Genomic DNA, 23,093 nt, shown 5'->3' on the forward strand with positions numbered 1-23,093 from the left:
GCCTAGCATACCTACAGAAACCATCTGCGATTTGATAGCAGCTTCATAATCATTTTTTTTTTTTTTAAAAGAAAAAAAAAAAAAAGGTTCATAATCAGTGGTAATCATAGTTATTCATCATAATATTGCCCAACGTTGGCCATTAATCAGAACGCTCGTAATCATGTGAGCAGATCTTTAATAAAAGGTATGAGTAAACCAAATTTAATATAGGTCGTACAAATAATATTATTTGTACGTGTATTTTTCTACATGAACATAGGTACCGTTACCTATGGTCATGTAGAAAAATACAATGGCATGGGCGTACCCAGGTTCTGGGCCAGGGGGGGCAAATTACCCAGGTTCTGGGCCTTGGGCAAATCAGATTTTTGCCCGCCCCCTTCGGTACGCCCATGTACAATGGTAACGATTTATAGCTAGAAATGCTTCCATCTGGGTACCATGATCAACGATCATGCTTGATGACTCCACCAATTGATCCAAGAGCACAACAAATTGTCAACATGACGCACTTTAATTAGTAGGTATTCTGACTTCATCTACAATCACAGTATCGAGGTGGAACGTAGTTTTTCCACATCAATGCATCAGAATTAACAATACGACACGGTTTATACAAATCAGTATGACCGCGCGCTTTAAGCGTTGAACATCTCGATTACAACCGTTTTGCTTTAGAAATGGATAACCATGGGTTTATTTGTGACGAAGTTGACGGTGTTTGTGGGACTGGGGCTGTCTTCTATCCCCAGAGGCAAGAGATCATGTAAGTACTAAGAATGAGCGTAAAGCTTATCTTGAAACTATTTAGTAATCATCGGTAAAACAGGTAACCACCGCGTTTAACCGGTTTGCGATATACAATTGAAGTAATGATCGCCCAGGGCGGTGTCCTGCCCAACATTAAGGCAGTTCTTTTGCCCAAGAAGACCGAGACGAAGGCCTAAATAGATACATGTCGGAAGCCTATACAAGCTTAATCTGACACGCTCGAGCTTGTCCCGATCCCCTCTTCCCCTCCCCAACTATAGCTATAGCGGTTCTTGAGATACAGCCTGGAGACAGACAGACAGTCAGACAGACAGACAGAGAGACGGACAGACAGACAGACAACGAAGTCTTAGTAATAGGATCACTTTGGGTATGGAACCCTAAAAATGCTCGCAAGTCGCACTGTATTCAGTTAAATTAAAAGTAAAGATTGTAGAATGTAGATACTCTTTCAAAAACACACAGTATAGATTCATTGGAAAACCTCTTGATATTAACTCTTATTAAAATGATAATCTCCAGTGGAGATTGTCCACCAGCTTTTTATGAGTTCGAAGTGATATACTTCATAGGTACTCAGTTTTCGATGATCCGTAAAATGATAATACTACGTTTGAACTAATTTTCATCCAAATGTAAACAAACAATCCAAACTCGGCCAAATAATTGACCATAATATTTTGAACTGTTGAGTCTATTGTGGTTGAGTGCTGTAGATACGTCAAACGTTCTATGCTGTACGTGACATTTGAATTGGTAGCATTTAGAGGTGTGCCGACTAGTCGCTGAATATAGTAAACGGTAAAGCCGACTATCCGGCCACTTTTGTAGTCGGCGACTAGTCGGCGAATAGTCGACAGAAAGCGCCGACTATCCGGCTTATTACTTTTTTTAATTTTTGCTATAATTATTGAAATTACGGTATAGAAAAACCTTGATTTTTTATAATCTTACACATTTTAAAATTAAATGAAGTGTTTCTGAAGTTACTTGTATAGTCAAAAAATATTTTTAACCGACTTTCAAAATTTTTATTTTGTTATATTAGGTTTCACTCCAATTTGGTCCCATTTTCACAAAAGTGGTGACCTGATGATGGGATCCATGAGTAATCGAAGGAACTTCTCAAAATTCAAATAGAAACATATGTTTTTTTTTGGTTTCATATGAAGCATTTCAGGCATATGTTACCAAAAAGTAAGATTTTGCACCAGGATACACCATGGTTCGAAGGTAGTGAAGAGAACATATTTGGGGGTTTCGTCGTTGTCTTAAGAACTGAAAGCATATATACTATGCAAATTTAATTAATCATCATCACCACTTTTACACCATACATCTATGATTAATTGAGGGAACTCCTCAAAATTTATATGGAAATGTCACCGTAAGATTGTAAACACCGCGAGATTGTAATATGACAATCTTACAATCTCGCGGTGTTTACAATCTTACGGTGACATATACATATTATATCATTAATAAAAGTAACGTACGCGAAGTAAACATACACGATTCGACACCTTACCCGCGAATCAGCAGTAAAAACAGTGGTACAAAAACTTCCGAAACCATGATCGGCTTGGCCGACTAGTCGGCCGATTACTCGGCAACAAAGAAGACGACTAGTCGGCTAGTCGGCCAAAGTCATGATCGGCACATCTCTAGGAGCATTGTATCGCCCAAACTGAGTTTTTGCACGTTTTACTGAAACTTTTTATTCTTTTCACAAATGCAGAAAACGTTAACGTGCACATTATATAGGTAATCTGCAGATTCCCTGACACCATCCGTTAAAGTGTGAAATTAAATTAAAATAATCGGCCAAGTGCGAGTCGGACTCGCGCACGAAGGGTTCCGTTCCATTATAGAGGAAAATTAGGCATAAAATTATGTTTTTGTATGGGAGCCCCCTTTTCATTTTTTATTATTATTAAATATTAAAGTACACATATATTATATAACTCATGACTTTAAGAAAAATCCAAGCACCTATCTGTTACAATTATTGATATGGAGCAAAAAAGGCCAAATAAATAAAAGAAGTACTCCTGCGTAGCTGGCCTGGTTTCAATTAAACCGGCCACCGTCACCGAAACTGGTGTGGGAGCATTATTATTATTATAATCGTCTAAAGTAGGACTTTTATATAAAGTTATAAATTCTAGGCTCTATAAATCCGGGCTCCCTTTAATTTTGGCCGGACACGCAAGCGAAAAGCCTGACACAGGTCCGGCTTTAACCGGATTCCAGACGCCCGGCAACCCTATACGGGAACAACTATTTAAAACTTAAGTCCACGCGAACGAAGTCGCTAACACTGAAATAAGTTTTTAAATCGGACCTGTAGTTCCTGAGATTAGCGCGTCCAAGCAAACATACTTCCTCGATAAATTAGCTACCTAAGTAGCTAATTTATCGAGTAAGGCTATAGGCTATAATATATTATTATCACGCTAAGACTAATACGACCGAAGAAACTCAGGAAAATGTGGGAAAAACTTGGAAAATATTAGAAAGGGTTTATCTCACGAACTACTGGAGCAATTTTTATGACAATATTTGGCACAGATATAGAGTAGATCACCAGAAGCCCTTCACGTGAGCTATTTTTTATGGGAAAATGTACGGTTTCCGTAAAACTCCTAATTATCGCGGGCGAAGCCGCGCGGGACATCTAGTAGTCATATAATTTAAGAGTAACATTGTCCTACAAATAAAACAGTCCATATTTTAGGACCATCAATTCAAAGTATGAAATCCTTTCTCTATCTATGTTTAACTATCACTTTGTTACACTATAACTTTCACTAACTACCACCCTTAAATTTTTTTTAATTTTAATATTAAGTATTAAAGTACACATGTAACTAACGACTTTGAGAAAAATTCAAGCACCAATGTGTTGCAATTACTGATAATTAATTAATTATGACTTATGGAGCAAAAAAGCCCAAAAAATCACGTTTGTTGTATGGGAGCCCCTTTAAATATTAGTTATAATATTTTGTTTTCAGTATTTGTTGTTATAGCGGCAACAGATAAACACAATTTGTGAAAATTTCAGAACTCTAGCTATAGCGGTTCTTGAGATACAGCCTGGAGACAGACAGACGGACAGACAGACATCGAAGTCTAATGAATAGGGTCCCGTTTTCAGCCTGGGCATAGAGGAATTAAATATTGTATATGTATGTCTGGTCTCTGCTTTGGGTACGGAACCCTAAAAATTAGCTTGATAGTAAATTAGTAATTAAAAAAAAATGTTCTAGGGCTCCCGTCTACCTCATACCTCGTACCTCATCCCGTACTATTGCTTTTTGTAATAAGTAATTAACTTTTTTAAAGAGTTGTTTCTTTCTGACATCTATGCGCTGTTGTAAGAACTACAATGAAACGCAATCGGAGACCAGTCATTACGTACTCACGGTCCAACCAAAGCAATACGAAAGCGACCTTTCTATGAAGATTGCAAAATGCACATGAGATGGCGCTAGCGGCTGGTCGTCAGTACCACACATAATTATGACACAGTACAGCCCGGATAACGACCCTTTTAAAATAAGCTTAGAAGTTCATGGACGAATAATTAATATTTCATATTATATAAATACAACATGAATTATTTAGGACTTTACACCACTTTCTGATTAAGTGTCTAATTGGCTATTCACAACTTTTTTGACAGATTTTCCATTCTGAATCTGTCAAGTTACTTGGTGGATAGCCTTATCAGGGTGGTGAAACAGGGCCTAAGAATGAAAAGAAAAAATACCTACTTGAAATGCAAATATACGGCGTCTCTTGAGTCTTGACTCTTGAGTGTTCATGGTTATGCACCTGAAAAAAAACCCTTGTCTCAGACATCAATGTCAATGTCAAAAGAAGTTTGACAGCGACCAAAAAGTTAATAACAAAGTGTTTGAAATATGTATCAAAGTTATTCTAATTGTTATTTTTAACAAAATTACGTAGAATATTAATTAGAATATTAAATATTTAAGTTTGATAAAATTTGAGTACAAAGTAGTCTTCAATATATACGTAATTATTATGAATAAGTTGGTTTTCATAAGACGTGATCAAGTTGCATTTATCAGTTGTTTCATATTGATGTTTCACATCTCTAATTACACGGAAGATACAATTTAAAAGAATGCGCTTACTTTTTCAAATAGTCGCTCTAGGCTTAAATTGAATAATAGACGTATTTAACCGCGCATGCGTCCTACGAGCAGTGAGAAGTAAGCTACGTAATGTCCGTGCTAGACAGTAGAAACTAGGAGATTCTCTGCCACTTGTCGTTCGCAGGGCCAGTGATTGAGTTGTGAAACATATAAAGACGTGTGAAGTCTTACCATTGCAATTTAATTACTGAAGATAACAAAAACAAGGTATGTAATTTTTAAAAACGTTTTTTACTATGTGTTGAGTGTAAATTATTTTTCCTGACTGTTGTTTCGTAACATGCCCTGCAATAGTTTCCAAAGTGACTTTTAATTTGAAGTTTACTTTAAAGTTTCAAAGTTTTAAGGGATTAGTAGGTTACTGCATTTTTGTTTATGCATGCTTTTTTGTTTTCATTTTAAAGTTTCCATGGAGCACATATTAAAAGGTGGTTCCTATAAAAACCTCGATGGGAAAGGAAGTTTTGCTATGTTTGATGCTAAAGACATGATTCCTAAAAAAATTAATGTGAAGAAGCATCTAGAACCTCTTTGTAGACATTTTGAGATTGAAAGTCATAAAGTTTTGAATAAGTAAGTATGTAGTTGCTAACACTGCTTTTGAAAATGTTGAAGTTAAAGTTTGAATACCAAATACTAAGACACAGTGTCCTTTTTCAGACACACTAACAGTGACTTATTAAAACAACCCGAAAAAATGCCTAACTCCGAAGAAACTGCTCTCCTTAGGTAAGCAATTAATTTAAAAAGTAGATTTGTAATTTTTTTGTGCATTGTCCAACATTTAGTAAATTATGTATTTTTGGTGGTCCAACAAAAAAGTAAGTTTTTTGTATGAAGTTCCAGAATCCACACTGTATTAGTGTCCAGGACAGTGTGGATGTTGGAACTTCTTCAATATGGCAAATTTTCTTGTTGATTATCTTGGAAAGAATTTAATTCGAAAATTACAAAATAATGTTATATTTTTTAAGGTAGAAAATATAATATTATTCAGAAGATTTATATATTTTAATGTAAAGAGAATTGTATAATTGTATGTTAGAGAAATTATTATTAAAATTGTAGACATTTTAAAACTGCTTCTTACGTGTTGAAAATAATCTATAATTAGTTATTCTATAATTGGCATATTGAAGTAACGGACAAAAGGTAATGTTATACTAATTATAACATAAGGTTTTGGCTTATTATATGTTTCCAATAGTTATGTATGTCCATGTTTAATCATCATGTACAAGCTGTTTCCAGAGTTATTTAATTTCTGACAGCACTTTTATGTCCATTACATAAGGTTCACTTTGCATTAATTTCCGCCTCTCTACTTTGAGCCCTTTTATAAGTACCCATTTAAATCATTGATGTTTTATGTGACATAATAAAGTAATTAAAATTACCAAGCTGTAAATAGTTTGGTTCGTGATACATTATATCCAATTAGTAAAAAATAAAAATACAGTATACATCATATTATGTTGTACAAGTTATGTTCTTCGCCATAATTTTGTCGAAATATAATATATTATATTGATAATTGCTCGTAAATTTGTTTATCGCGCAGAAACTGTCCCTCATTTCCAAAAATTTAAACTTCTTTACCAAATAAAATAGGACCTGGGGTTTTTGCGTGAATAGGTTTTCTGCTAAGTTTGTCTATGATTTCCTCTAATCGACGTCGTTTGTGGATTCTATAGGCAACTTCGCAATCATAGTTTAGATTTATGATTTTCCAACGTGGAGAGGGGCCTTTAGAATATACTCACACCTGCCTAACCAGTAACTGTACTTAGGTACACTCTTAAATAAAGTTCTAAGTCTAAACTTAGTGCATCGACTATCCATAGGTTGGTACTAGGCGTCAATCACGCTTAGAGGAAGTTCGGACTTAGGTCTTAACGTTATGTGCCCGTTAAATTACGTGCATCCAGAAATAAACTTTTATAGACGTTTTAAACTATTATGTATTATGTAAGGAGTACGGACGTTAAACCTTCTTAATCTATTATAAAAATGGTTAAAGTTAATAATGGATTAAATATAATTTTTGTCATTCTTCTTCCCTCACTTTTTTGCACTTAATTACGAAAGAGAATTTCGGATAGTAGATATTGTCCGCAAATTAATTTATAGCGTGGGAATCGTACGTTTTTCTGATTAAAACTCTCGGTTGCCCTTTTCGTGTACTCAAGATATCTGCATACCAAATTACATCAATACCGTTTTATCAGCTTAAGCGTGAATATATAGGCTTAAGCTGCCAAAATTAACCAAAATACAATTAGTCCCAAATCAACTGTGATAAAATTAGTGGATTTTTTATCACAGTTGATTTGGGAAGAAGTTCTAACGGTTCCTGGCACCATTTCTAGATGTCCCTATCTCTAAATATTAAAAAAGTTTATTACGTAGCTTCATTTCTAGATGGTCATGTACACTTTTGACATATCAAAGCATAAATTGTCTCTTGTCCGCACTCAGAGACTAATATTAATTACTTAGGTAAATGTAAATTTTATTAAAATAAAGAAGATATATTGACATAATTAATTATTATCTGTCAAACTCTTCATTAAATTGAAATTTAATCATCATTTAATTTCTCTGAGTGCGCCAGCTAAAATGGTCTGGATTATTAAAAGTAGAAGCACAATGCACTACTGATACGTTACTAGAGCCATTCAATATGATCTTAAGAGGATTCCACACCGCCATTTTTTCCATACAAACGTTGTCCAGATTTTCCGCTGTGTTCAAACGTCCAGAAAACAGATTTGGCTAGATTATACAAAAAAAAGCAAAACATAGGAACACAGCTCAAGCCTTTTTTTAATCTTTAATTAAAAAAGTACTTAAATCGGTTAAGTTTTGGAGAAGGAATCAGGGGACAACGAATCGTTGATTTTCTGGATTTTCTGCAGTTGTCTCTATCGCGTTCTGCGGTATAGGCTTGAGGTAAGGGAGACAGCTATAGATATTACACGTACTTTTTTTTCATTTCTCTAGCCCCTGTTGTATCCTCTTAAATATTGAGGTTAGATTCCTGTAATGTTTTATTGAGCGAGATAGGAAGATACTTCAATGATCTAAATATGTCTGGTATGACTAATACAACTAAAATCATAAATATACAACGTACGCGTAGCGTGACGTAGTGAAATATTGGCTACGTTAGTATTTTGATAATATTCTAGACCAGCTGCGGTCGGCAACACGCGGCTACCTTGTGGCCCTCGCCTGCTGAAAGGTTGCCGACCGCTGTTCTAGACTATAAGAATATTTAGCTGTTCATAAACTGGATACTTAGAAGTTAGACTACTGACTAGTATTCGATAGACTTTGACAGCGAAGTTGGAAAGAAATACACATTTAACTTAAAATGTAAGATTGACTTGGTCATTTAGCGACTCGATATGTGGATCCCATCAAAATGTTTCTGATTTCTCACATTACTGTCGATATGATCGAATTAAAGTTGACTAAGGGCTCTTACCATGCTTACGTTTTTAGGTTTCCGTAGTCAACAAGGAACCCTTATAGTTTCGGTTTGTCCGTCTGTCTGTCCGTCTGTCTGTCCGTCTTTCTGTCTGTCCATCTGTCCGTCTGTCTTTCTGTTTTTTTTTTTGCGCCCACCCTATCGTTTGGGATGTCGTTGGATAGGCTTTTTAAAAATATTGTGGGTATTGAATAGATCATTTTCTGATTTAGGGATCCATTTGTGAAATATTAAGTTTTAAAGTGGAAGAAATCGTTAGAGTCCAGTGTCCCCCCTTCTACCAGCTAAATGGTTGTTTCTGGAAATGTGAAAAAATTCACGGGAGTAGGAAATATTTTGAATTTAAAAGGAAAACTATCACGGCTAAAAAGTCTTCATAAGTTATTGAGTAATAGTCGATCAACTAAAAAAAATGTATTCGGCGAAGTATAAAGGAACTTTTCATTCAAATTTCTTTGAAAGTAACTGAGATGATGTTGTTAGTAGTGTAAAACACGTTATTAATGTACATTCATTGACAACACAAAATTTTTCAAAAACTAGCGGTACTACGGAACCCTATATTGCGCGTGGCCCGATACGCACTTGGCCAGTTTTGTTCTCACTATCGAAGTTCGAAATCTGGGTAAATTATATTCTAGAATAAATATCATTTTATTTATTTCGTTCCTTTTATTTATAAAAGATAACTTTCACTCGAATTGGCGTAAAAGATGACGGACTTACGTTATTTGGTCGGCCTTTGTAAATTCCATCACCACCAGTTTGCGTGATCTTTCGATTGGGTTTAACAGAACTCTACCAAATGACGTAGGTCCTCCATCTGCCTATCAATCAATGTTTTTGAAAGTACATGAAATGATATTATCGTTACCGTTGGGAAACCGGCGTTGGTGTATAAGTTATAACTCCGTGTATAATTGTTACGAAAAATTTGCATACACTTGGTCGTATCGATTGACGAAGACTTGTCGAAGTTTTGAAGGCAATAGGCATATATTTCTACTTGAGCCTGCGCTTTAACTTCACAAACATAAATGAGTTTAGTAAGCTAGGAATATTTTTGGCTGGAATCCTACGGGATTTTTAGTGTCGTCTTTCTTTTGTGACTTCACCGTGAGCTTCACAAGCAATTGTAACAGGTAACGATTTATTTGAAAAGCGGCCTAGTCGCGCTGTCATTTAAATACAATTGCGCCCTGCGAGTGTAGCCGAGCCGAGAAACCGCGAGTTTTGGCGGACGGTTTAACAAATCTGCTCGATTTGTGTGTGTGGCTCCGTCACAAAAATTTTTTTTTCCTTCTTAGAAGCAAAAGAACATTATTGTTAGCCCATAGCTTAGCAGTAAAGCTAATTTTATTATAATTAAGGATATAACATCCCTGTAAGCTGTAAGTTGAGTCTCATGGGTATTCCTCGACTATTACTTGTACCAGCTTATTAATATGTAATGCTCTTTATGCTACGACTTGGTAAGGGACCGTTCATAAAGTACGTGACACGATTTTCATGATTTTTAGATCCAGAGGGGTTTGAAAATCGTGTGAATGAAAATCCTTTGCCAACCTAGCGGTTTAAGCTTGAAAACATAACTGACAGACAGACATACTTTCGCATTTATAATATTAGTATGGATGTCAATTAAGTTAATTCATTTCTAAGTTCGCTATAGAAACTATTTAAGAGCGGGCTGTCAAATTTTGCTGTGTTTTCTATTAAGTATTACGATCCCGGAAGACGATTGACTCAAATGAAATTAAAATTTATTTAATCATTGTATATTTATCTGATATTTAGCTAACCGAAAACACGATTCACTTATTTTGACTCGATGGTTTTATTTTTTGAAATTATGAATCTTTCTGGGCTTTTTTACAAATATCTGTTACACTTATTGACTTATTATCATTAAAAAACTTGCACTGCTACAATTACACACTTTATAAAATAATAGTTAAAGGAAATTTTAGTATTGTATTTAATTTTTAAGTAATCATCAAAAACATTTTTTGGACTTACGACCTTTACATTCTTGCTATAATGCGGGAACCGTTGTTACGCGATATTGTTCACTATTAGCTGCAGCGTAAAGCTTTTTGCCCGGGAGCACGATTCATGGAATCATTGTATCACGATTGGAGGATAGCGATTAGCGGTGTGTGTAGGCGGGGCTAGCGTTTTGACAGTAGGCTATTAATGCAATTTGACTAAATGCTCTGATCGCTTATATATCGAAATGCGTTCTCGCTTCAAAACAAACAATTGCACGTTAATTGCTTTTATGTTTTGTATATAATCCGTTGATTTTTCATTTGCAAACAATACTATCGTGACGTAGATTGATCTATTCATTGCAACGTAAACACAATAGTATAGTAGTAGTACATGGCCTACAAAACTATGTACCTAGATGCTTATGTACGATATAATATGTGTATTGCTATGACTACTAATATATGCCTAAAGGCTAAAGCATACTTAGGCTGTGTTCACATCAAACTTCCAGCCATCGACTGACTTACTATTTTTAGGGTTCCGTACCCAAAGGGTAAAAACGAGACCCTATTACTGAGACTTCGATGTCTGTCCGTCTGTCCGTCTGTCTCCAGGCTGTAACTGAAGAACAGCTATAGCTAGACTTCTGAAATTTTTACAAATTCTATATTTCAGTTGCCGCTATAACCACAAATACTAAAAATAAAATAAAATAAAATAAATACAACAAACGGGGGCCAGCATACAACAAGCGTGATTTTTTTGGTCTTTTTGCTCGGAATCAATAATGGTATCTAGCAGATAGGCACTTGAAATACTCGCATAATTCTTAATTATATTCGTACTTTAATAATAATTTATGATAAAATTAAAATAAAATAAATATTTATTCTACCTTACAAAAAACAGATTTTTTTTGCTAACTTTCGCTGAATACCGTACCCTCGACCGTCCCGAGTCGGACACGCGCACGAAGGGTACCGTACCCTTCATGCGCGTGTCCGACTCGCATTTGGTCGATTTTTTTTATCTTATCTTCAAAGGATTGTCGTTCGGGTATGGAAATATACTGAACTTCGTCAAGCCGCCGAAAGTATGTCTAGAGGTTAGACTTACCTCTAGCCACGAGGCATTCAGTCTGAAAAACAAATTACAATCCATTATCCACTTAACTAATAAAAATAATGACACAAACAAAAATTATACGTATATGTATTATTCGTAAACAAAGTATATTTATCCTTGTTAGATAAAAAACATCGGTCAAGTGCGAGTCGGACTCGCGCACAAAGGGTTCCGAATCTTTTTAGAGCAAAAACATGCCAAAAATTGTGTTTTTTGTATGGGAGCTCCCCTTAAATGTTTATTTTACTAAAATTTTATTATTAATTATTAAAGTACACATATAATTCAGAATTCATGTGCCTACCTCTTGCTATTATTGATATCAAGCAAAAAAGGCAAAAAAATCATGTTTATTGTACGTAAGCCCCCCTTAAATATTAATTTTATTTAGTTTTTAGTGAGTATTTGTAGTTGTAGTGGCAACAGAAATACACATTCTGTGAAAAATTTTAGAAGTCTAGCTATAGCGGTTCTTAGCTATACAGCCTGGAGGCAGACAGACAGACAGACAGACAGATGGACAGACGACGAAGTGATAGGGCCCGTTTTTACCCTTTGGGCACGGAACTCTAAAAAAGACAGAGAAACAGTAATAGCTATAATCTGCGTAGTTATCTTTATTACTAAGAGGGTGGTAGATTATCTTATAATTATGTTTTGATAGATCTACTGATCTATCTATGTACTAGTAAAGTGATCATGGCGATTTTCTTGATATCAGTTCAGAGATATAACATTACCTCTAAAACTTGTTAAACTAATATGTAGTCTGTGCTAAAACGACCTTCGTGTGACGCAAGGTAACACGAGGATGAAAGGCCTAGATAATATCTTGGATCTAGTACTTAGATAGTAATTACTAGGTAACAGTGGCGAAGCGTGAATATTTTCGGAATGGAAGCCAGAGTATAAAATCTACCTAGGTACCATAATGCTTAGCACTGACATGATGTGTATATATGCGAGTTTTAAGTTTGATAATAATTGATGCTTTGATGCCTTCTGAGTTAAGGCCACCCCCTGAGCAAACAACCTTGACCATACATTTGCCGCGTTGCCGAGATCGCACTAAATCGACTCCTCGAAATTACAAAAAACACTGAGCCTCGTACCGCAGAAAGACTCAAAAATGTATTTTTAGGTAAAAATAGTCTGCACTGACCATAGATTAGGATTAATTATTATTAAGTTGACTATTAGCAATAAAAATGTAGAAGATTTTTTGTCATTACAATGAAATTTTCAGTTTTATAAAACGAAGTAAAGATTTGTTGCCATACAACTTTTCTATGGCCATTGAAAAGTCAATGATTTTTTCTTATAGTCAAGAAAACCTGGGATTTTTTCTTTTGTGTTTTATAAAAAACCATAAAACAGGCTATTATTTATCTATTTACTGTCTTCAAAAAATTTAGATATTTCAGAAAATACAAATATCCTAAGGTCGTATTGAAAATCGACCACTTTTAGAAGCTCATAGGTAGGTAACGATTGGAGATAGATACAAAGTGTAAAGGACAAAGTTGTAGAGAATTTTATTAGCTTTTACTATGTAGTATAATAAAATTCCATACGAAGCACCGTTTTTGAAAATTAGGCAATAAATCCAAAAAATCCGTCCTTATTTCCCTCCTCTCCCCTCCGGCTCACCTCGGAGGGGTCAGGAGTTTTAGAATGTTTATCTTCTAACTAGTCCAAACAAAGTTTCGTAGCCAAAATTTCTGTTTTCGACTTTTAAAAGTACACCCCCTTTTTGAGCATTCATTTACTAGGGTACTACTCTAACCTATAAATGGTATATGAAATTAGTAATTACTAATTAGTGATTAAAGTTTGATAACCCTTGCGATAAGCGGAGCGCGAATTTTCCTAGGACTCGGTGCTTGGCACAGGCGTTCACAAATTGAAAGCACTGTCTCCGGTACCCTGGCCCCGTGCCAGCACGGCCGGTCGATTTCGAAGCGGGACACAGTTCGTACGACCTTATTTCTGGGCTAACATTTATTTAAATCTAATTTAACTTAACTGTCTATAGCCGTTTTTGGCGTAAGTGTAAGGAGAACTCAGTAATGCAGTACGTCACGTATTAACAGCGCAGTAAATGTGCTAGTGCATTGATTTGGCCGACTCATAGTGTTGTTCAAAGGCGATCCATATACGGGAAGGCTGAAAGAATCTGAGCTCCTAGCCAACACGTTTTCTTTATCGCATCTTTATAGCTTATATAAAAATGTATGGCATACGTTTGTATCAATTCCATACAATATACATTTTGCGGCGGCGATTCTGTAAAGAAGTGATTAAGCAAACCTTTTGGCTAGGCTAGGGGAACACGTCAGACTGATCACAGGTAGAACCGACTCGATATTTTGTGCACACACGGGAATGCACAAAACGCGGGCTCGATTTGTGCAACACTCAGAGCGGCATGTGTCATTTGCGGAGTGACCTGAACAGATTTGTGCATAAACACGGGAATGAAGTATATTTTATGTTAAAGTACCGTTCCGATCAACACGGCGATCGCGACGACAAAAATTCATTCAAAATATAAAATGCCATTTTGTGACATAGGCAAGTTACACTTTTTTACTTATTTTGTAGTAGCTACATGGGTCGCTAGATCAATGTCGGTAGAAAATGAAACCTAATAAAGTCTATGTCTATGTCATAAAGCGGCATTTTATTAAAATGTTTGTCGGTCGCAGTCGCTTGCGGCTAAGATCGGACAGTTACCTTTAGATTTCTCAAGTCGTAGGTCGCGGTTATGAATGACCGTCTGTCTAGAATTGAATATTGGCAGCAATAGGGGTGTTCACACCATAAAGTTAATATACCTAGCGGAATAGAGCAACAATCTCGAGCTGTCAAACGAAACCGAAATTGATTAACGTCTGTGTGTAAAAATTTGTTTACGTATACATTTTCACAAGTATCTTTCTATAGCTGGCTCGGCGCGGCGCGGCTTGTGATATCACACGCCGTGAGCCAGCCAGCTTTAGAAAGATACTTGTGAAAATGTAGCGAGCACGAGCCATAGGCGAGCACGAGCCACCCCTTCACACGGCGCGTGGCTCGAGCGGGCGCGGCGCGGCTTGCGATAAAACGCGCCGTGAGAAGGCACCATTAGATATTAAATTGTCAACGCGCCGATATGCCGACTGGACGTCAAACAGATGAAAAAAATTGGTATGCTAATGGTATGCTATCATATATGTATCACACGTCTCTTTTTAACCAAAAAGGAGGAGGTTATATGTTCGGCTGTGGATATTTTTTTTACCACGCAGTGTTACTGATAGTGACATCTCGCTTGTTCAGGCCTTTGTTTCTCTATTCCGCTAGGTATATTAACTGTATGGTTCACACCAGGACATAAGATTACGATTTAACCTTTATTTATTGCTTTTAAGAAGGTACTCAATTTATTGAAATACTTGAAATGAAATGCGAAATTCTGTGAGAGACTCTTACTGTACCTCTAATCTCTATATAGATTATTATAATAGAGATTCAAACATGAACTATAATATTTACTATAGTATTTAGTAATTAGTTCTTGCTTGAATCTATCTCTTTTTATAGCGTCTCAAATTCTCAATAAAGCAACGAAAGTAGAGATGATAATAGTAATCAAGACATACACGTTTATGCGTTGACATGAAAATCTCAGTTTTTAGTCGGTTAAAAAAATTGAGTTGTGAGGTTGTTACAATATTTGCTAGCCGCGACCATAAAATTATTGGCATAATTCAGACAAACTACCTACCCACTTTCAAAAACGATTCGGTTCAAAGTCATTTCGCCTGAGATGATCTATGCCAACAACATAAACACTGCTATAGAAACTGCAATGCGAAATAACTTTAAACAGACTTAGTAAAGAAATGTAGACATTTTCTGTGAACGCAACCTATAAAACAAATGTATGTAGCGACGACATATTTTGTGAGGCTCAATAAAATGCACTGTATGTTCACGAATCGAACGGGAACCATCTATTGAAATACTCAAGGGATATTCTTGTCTGTTGCTCTATAAATTTTTACAAGAAATATGTGTAGAGAAGTTGATTCATAGGCAGATTGTGAACCTACGTATTTTGGTCGTGTAAATCAACAAGTCTCACATAACCCGACCAAATGACGTAGGTCTCCCGTCTGCCCATGAATCTATTTCTTCAAGGGTAGATACTTCGAAGTATAACGGGAAAACGACACTTTGAAAAATTTTATGACTTTATTTCAATAATTACACGTGGGAAAGCGATGCTTCGGCACGAATGGGCTGGCTCGATCGGAGAAATATCACGTTCTCACAGAAAACTGGCGTGAAACAGCGCAAGGCTTGCGCTGTGTTTCGCCGAGTGACTCAGTTTACCGGAGGTCCAATCCCCTATTCTATTCCCTTCCCTACTCTCCCTTATTCCCTTCCATTCCCTTCCATTCCCTACCCTCTCCTATTACCCATTTCCTCTTAAAAGGCCGGCAACGCACCTGCAGCTCTTCTGATGCTGCGAGTGTCCATGGGCGACGGAAGTTGCTTTCCATCAGGTGACCCGTTTGCTCGTTTGTCCCCCTTATTTCATAAAAAAAAATTGCATGGAGCTGGCCTTGCGAAAATCTGACGAAATGTACTTATGAAGGTACTATCAAAGAATATTATTAGTTATTTAAAACTCTTTAACCACATAAACTAGATAGATAAAATTAAATCATATTATCCTTCAGAGGTATTTTCTTTTGCCTCAAATAAATAATACCTCTACATTTGAATATCTTGATTTTATGGAGGGAAACCATTTCCACGATTCGGCTTTGGATCTAGAATTGAGTCAACATTTGTAGATCTGTCAGCCACTCAAAGATCAGATCCTAAAAAAACAAATCCAACAACGAACACCAATTTAATTTGTTAACATATTTTGGTTCCGTACCAGAAGGGTAAATATATTACTCACATTATAATATATTTTTAAGCTATTGGTTAGCTTTAATTGCGGGCTTTGTCCGCGGCGACCGAATCAAGAAACTCGTGCGGCGTTGGCAGACTACGGTACGGTGTTTGTGTGCGTGCGACTAGACGTATGTGAATTATTATTGCATAAGTTGATAAAAAATGCTATTTATCAGCTTTACAGTGGTAGTCCCTGAGTGCCACACGTGTTTTTGCTCTATTGCCAGTCTGCTGTCTGTCTCTCAGAATATATATTATGTTAAGTACAGTTAATGTGCGTAAACCAGTAAGACTGCTGATTAACAAGGTATTCTGCAGATTATCTGGGTGAGTCACTTAAAGTGCAAAAAATATATATTTAAATAAATGTTTTCAGAATGTCCTGCATGTTGCCTACCACCGGTTCGGGACTAACCCGGCGAGAAGAACCGGCGTAAGAAACTCGCACGGGGCTCACTTTTTTTCTATCTTTTTAAAATAAAGTTTACAATCTTGTAACTTAATATTATATAAAACAAGAAGTCAAAAGGCTGAGAGCAGAGTCCTTAATGCCGTAGTGGCGCAGTTTCCTGATTAATGTAGCATGCTCAACACAATCGAAGGCTTAGGAGAGATCGCAAAACTCACTTATATTCCTAACCTATTCTCATTAAATTACATAAAACAGGTTATTATTTGAATAAAACATGTTATTTAGTTGTAGATAATTATTTAATATAACTTTTTGGCCATAAACAAGGAATTAAATTATTAAATTTTAAGTAGGTATAATGTTACTCCACTAATAAAATATAACAGATCGTATCGACAAGAAAAAAAATAAAAACAACAACAATAGTCGTTGAAAAGCATAAAAAGTTTTTAGGACTTTTAAGGAATTAAGGAAGATAATGCAAACTAACTAGGTAAAGTGTAAATAATATAAGTGTAAAAGTTTTAAATATTTTTTTATATAAAATTTCCACACTTTGTGTGAACGAACACTGAACCTGCAGATTACCTAGGTAATGTGCACGTTAACGTAATCTGCATTCTAACGGTAACGGACCGCACTAAAGCGACTCGAATCACGATACGACGCGACACTTCACGTTGAACTATAGCGTCAGATTTAAGTTTGTAAAACGTCAGTTCTATGCATAAAGTTAATATACCTGGTATATTAACTAATAACTTTATTGTTCTATGGAACGAAAGTGTTGTTTCGCGTCGCTGCCGCGTAGTGCGGTCTCACCTTAATAGATTATTTTCAATTTCCGTACTCAAAAATAACGATTGTGAATAATATGAATACTTTAATTTATTTGAAGGAGTAATATTACTTAACGTCCAATACATCATAATATTTAAATAGATTATTTAAACATAACTAAATTAAATTTTATACAGCCAATCATATTATTACTTTTATTATGTTTAATTAGTTTTTAAATTTTTAATACAACGTTTTGAATAGAAAATCTATATTTTAGTCTCTCTATTTGAAGAAGAAGCCCTCATAGATAAGAGAACACCAACGGCGTCAAGAGTTCGCCATTTCGTTTACAAGTTCCTTAGTTCAAGTTTAATTCGATAGCAGTCGAAATGACAATTCACTTATAAGTTGTTTGAAACTTCTCATTTCACTTCGAAATTACTAAAATTGTATAACTGTCTGCCCCTGTTTATTTTAGGCAACGATAAATTGCTGACAATATAATCGTAATTGCCACTATGATTGTGAATATGTTTGCAACATCTCGATATTTTCATTTACTTATCTGTTTTGTACATATTCTATTTCATTTACTTTAAAAAGTGTTAAAAGACGACTATCTAAATTGTTAAAGTTGCAGCTTCTTATCATTTTTAGGGTTCAGTACCCAAAGGGTAAAAACGGGACCCTATTACTGAGACTTCGATGTCTGTCCGTCTGTCTGTCCATCTGTCTGTCTGTCTCCAGGCTGTAACTCAAGAACCGCTATAGCTAGACTTCTGAAATTTTCACAAATTATGTATTTCTGGTGCCACTATAGCAACAAATACTGAAAATAAAATAAAGTTAATATTTACGGGGGGCTCCTATTTTTTTATGAAATACGGGGCAAACGAGCAAACGGGTCACTTGATTGAAAGCAACTTACGTCGTCCGTGGGCACTCGCAGCATCAGAAGAGCTGCATGTGCGTTGCCAGCCTTTTTAGAGGGAATAAGGTAATAGGGGAGGGTAGGGATGGGAAGGGAAGGGAAGGGAAGGGAATTATAGGAAAGGGCGAAACACAGCGCAAGCGCTGTTTTACGCCGGTTTTCTGTGAGAACGTGGTATTTCTATGGCCGAGCCGGCCCATTCGTGCCGAAGCGTGGCTCTCCCATGTATATGTCGTAGGATGATTTGATAAATCCGTGTTTTCGCGAAATCCCTAGAATTTTCGCGAAAATTCGATTTATCAAATCATCCTACGACATCGTAGGATGATTTGATAAATCGAATTTTCGCGAAAATTCTAGGGATTTCGCGAAAACACGGATTTATCAAATCATCCTACGACATATACAACAAACGTATTTTTTTTTGTCTTTTTGGCTCGTAATCCATAATGAAAACATATAGACACTTGAAATTTTCACAAAATCCTTAATTATATGTGTAATTTAATATTAAATAATAAAATTAAAATAAATAATGAAGGGGGGTGTCATACAAAAAACACATTTTTTTCCTTATTTTCGCTCTATAACGGAAGCCTACGTGCGCGAGTCCGACTCGCACTTTCGCAAAGGCAAAATAATTGTATTTTTTATTACTGATATATTAAAAATATTTGTTTCAAAAATGAAACACTCGTAAGAGCCTGATCAGCTACCGAGTACAGTAGCGATAGAGTGCTTGCCACAAAAAAATAAACGCCCTGCAAACCTTCAAACGAGAGCGTATTCCCTCTTAAAAGGCCGGCAACGCACATGCAGCTCTTCTGATAACTAACTTGGAATTTTCAATACAGACTCACAAAAAAAAGTTACACTGCGTGCCGACTGCCGGCAGAAGTAAAAACGAAAGAGCAGAGAATTAGGGTCAATTTATATGCGTATGTAAACGGCGCGGTCGCGTTCGTTACATAATATAGTTGTGATCTCTTTAGAGGCCTAACCGCTTGTTCGCGCGGACGCATTAATACAAACCCTACTACCCGACTCTACCTGTAAGTAATCGTATGGAACCTTACTAAATCCTAATTTAAAAAAAATATTATCACATCGATAAATACTTTCCACTTCTCTTTTCACGGAAGAATGATGAATGAAATTGAAATATCTTCTTCGGTATTCCCCTCAGTATAATATTCACGTAAAATTCACCGAGTTACTCCTAAAATTATTCTACAGTTTCCAATTTTCGTGCATTACAGAATAAAGGCATTGTTTTACAAAACAATGTGCTGAATGTTAAATTGGATTTAATTTAAATTTAACGCCGAATATTTGTGTCCATTCGAAGCTTTGAAAAAGTGTGATAACAGATAAGCGATTTTAAGTTTAGAACGATAAGGTAGGCCATAGATAATTTTGTAAGGATCAAAATATGCAGTCCGCATATTTTTATTCCAATAATTCTGATCTCTTTAAACAACATTATCTTCTCTTTAAGTAAATTTTAGATCATTTTCCGTTTTTAGGGTTTCGTACCGAAAGGATAAAAACGGGACCCCATTACTGAGACTTCGATGTCTGTCCGTCTGTCTCCAGGCTGCTCAAGACGGTAATAGCTAGAGAGTTACAATTTTCACAGATTATGTATTACTGTTGCCGCTCAACAAATACTAAAAACAAAATAAATATAATTTTTTAGGGGGCTCCCGTACAACAAACGTGATTTTAATTTTTTGCTCAGTATCAATGATGACAACAGGTAAGGCACTTGAAATGTACAGAAATGCTCAGCTGTATTTATACTTTAATAATGAATAGTGAAATATAAATAAAATAAATAATTTTTACTCTATAATAGTACGGAACTCTTCGTGCGCGAGTCCAACTCTACTTTTTATTTTATATCAGAAAATACGTTGAAAAAATGTTCAATTATCCGAGGATATCACTAAAATCAGCGACTGATTGAGTGACGAAGCACATAAAGACGTGCAAACAACTGCCAACGTCAACAGTCGCCGCATGCGGAGCGATCGACTCTGGCTATGCTGGCTACTTGGCAACGTAGCCAGTCGGTCGCCAGGTGAGTTACCCGTCATAGTAGCCGTCATACATCTCAATAGAACTTATAGTGACGTGAGAGAGCCATGCTTCGGCATGAATGGGGCGGCTCGACCGGAGAAATATCGATCTCACCGAGGGCTCACAGAAAACCGACGTGAAACTGTGTTTCGCCGAGTGAGTGAGTTTACCGGAGGCCCAATCCCCTACCTTTTTCTCTTCCCTACCCTCTCCTATTTCCTTCTCTACCTTCCCCTATTCCCTTCCCTACCCTCCCCTATTACCCTATTCCCTCTTAAAAGGCCGGCAACGCACCCGCAGCTCTTCTGATGCTGCGAGTGTCCATGGGTGACGGAAGTTGCTTTCCATCAGGTGACCCGTTTGCACGTATCCCCCTTATTTCATAATAATAAAAAAAAAAGTTGGAGACGCCGTTGGGCACGTCGCGTCGGTGGCGATGGCGTCCCGGTGAGGTATCGCTCTAATTCTACTATATTACAATAAACAAAGTTGCATTAACGTTGCATGGGTTAATTTAATGTTTCAACCAATCTTTTACCCTTGTTAAATAAGATTTCACGTCAGGTTAAACGTGATACGTATGATCATGAGTGTTTGAGGTTAATTAACTTGAAAATTTCGGCGTACTTCAAGCCACGAAATTTTGTTCATATTTCTCGTGTAACTTGAAAATACTTTACGTATACTTGCCGATAGCTCGAATGGGTGGAGAATTCATAACAGTCGATTAATTTTTAACTATATAGCTTTATTGCGCGGGAACCGTTCATTTTTCGAGTATAATAACTATTTTAATAATACCTCTCTAAAGTGTCGAGCAATAGTCCATACCAAATACAATGAAATAATACAAAGAAATATTAAGACATATTTTAGTAATGGGGTAAAGTACATATTGAATTTTCCCCCTCATTTCCTGATGGAAAGCAACTTCCGTCGCCCATGGACACTCGCAGCATCAGAAGAGCTGCAAGTGCGTTGCTGGCCTTTTAAGAGGGAATAGGGTGATAGGGGAGGATAGGGAAAAGAATAGGGTAGGGGATTGGGCCTCCGGTAAACTCACTCACTCGGCGAAACACAGCGTAACCGCTGTTTCACGCCGGTTTTCTGCGAGAACGTGGTATTTCTCCGGTCGAGCCGGCCCATTCGTGCCGAAGCATGGTTCTCCCACGTATAAACTTATTTTTATTTATTACGAGCTTTTGCCCGCGGCTTCGCTCGCGTTAAGAAGTATTATTATATACAAACTTTCATCCCCTATTTGAACCCATTGGGGTTGGAATTTATCAAAATCCTTTCTTAGCGGATGCCTACGTCATAACATCTGCCTGCATGCCAAATTTCAGCCCGATCCGTCCAGTGGTTTGGGCTGTGCGTTGATAGATCACCATGTCAATCAGTCAGTCACCTTTGAGTTTTATATATAATATAGATATGTTTATAACTAACTTATCTGTGTTAACTTTTTGAAGCACCTCTAGATAGATTACGTTTTTGCTTACCAATCCAAATAAACACGTCTGTATAATTTGTCTAAAGCCCATCCACTCCGTATGCACGATAAGGATTAAGTTTTCATCCTCACTCCAAAGCGCTGAGACAATAGCTGAGGTCCCCGGCGAGAGATTACGCTCCGTTACATATAATTGCTATGTCATGGACGCTATTTGTATACTAAGCTGACGTAGTAAAGGAATTACCTGGTAAGTAGTATTTTGTCGAATGTATGTCGTGATTATGTCGGGGAGCCGAAATGGTGCTTGAAATTCCATTGTTTGTAACCGACTACCAGAATGGAGGCTAGGCTTCAGATTTTTTAAATTGCATTTTATTGTATTGAGGTCTTCTGGCTTCAGTTCTTGAATTCTAGATTGTCTAGTGTGGTAATTATTTACGGTAGATCGTTTCGAGATGTTATGAGGTAGTTTTAAGTGACCGCATGCACTCTTGTGTGTTCAGTCAAATGGTGTTTCCTTGACTTTGAACAAATGTCACAACTAAATGGTTTCTCTCCTGTATGTTTTCTTGTGTGTACAGTTAAATCTCTTATCGTGATTTCATTGAAATTTGATATAAATATATAAAATTAATCATAGTATTATCGCGCGGCACCGAGCATTTTGCCGATTTCGTACAATCTCTTGTTGCGATAATAATGATGATAGCGCACGTTCCTTACGATCGCTGCATTAATTAAGCAATCAAAGACGCTGAAGCGAGTTGGATAACTTCAAAATTAATTGAGAACTCTGGGTCGATATCCTTAATTGACATATGGAGGATACGGCTCACTCGGGCGGCCTTCGATTCAATCAATAACTTAGGAAAGGCCTAGTTTAAGGCCGAGCCATGAGT

General features: G+C 36.5%; 1 protein-coding gene across 7 annotated transcripts in view; it reads left to right on the top strand.

Annotated features, from left to right (window-relative positions):
* The first annotated feature begins 567 nt into the window (after positions 1 to 567).
* LOC121739404 (protein NDRG3) overlaps positions 568 to 23,093 on the top strand; it is a 136,309-nt gene continuing 113,783 nt past the window's right edge. For 3 of the 7 annotated variants that reach the window (XM_042131863.1, XM_042131865.1, XM_042131866.1), the window contains exons 1-3: positions 4,831 to 5,168; positions 5,366 to 5,534; positions 5,622 to 5,690. In XM_042131863.1, the coding sequence (XP_041987797.1) occupies positions 5,371 to 5,534; positions 5,622 to 5,690 (233 nt within the window). In that variant the 5' untranslated portion in view covers positions 4,831 to 5,168; positions 5,366 to 5,370. Of the gene's footprint in view, positions 770 to 4,829; positions 5,169 to 5,365; positions 5,535 to 5,621; positions 5,691 to 23,093 lie in introns of those variants that run through there. The other 4 variants (XM_042131867.1, XM_042131868.1, XM_042131864.1 and 1 more) reach the window with 3 other exon arrangements.

This window comes from Aricia agestis, chromosome Z, assembly GCF_905147365.1.
Source record: "Aricia agestis chromosome Z, ilAriAges1.1, whole genome shotgun sequence".
Lineage (NCBI taxonomy): Eukaryota > Metazoa > Arthropoda > Insecta > Lepidoptera > Lycaenidae > Aricia > Aricia agestis.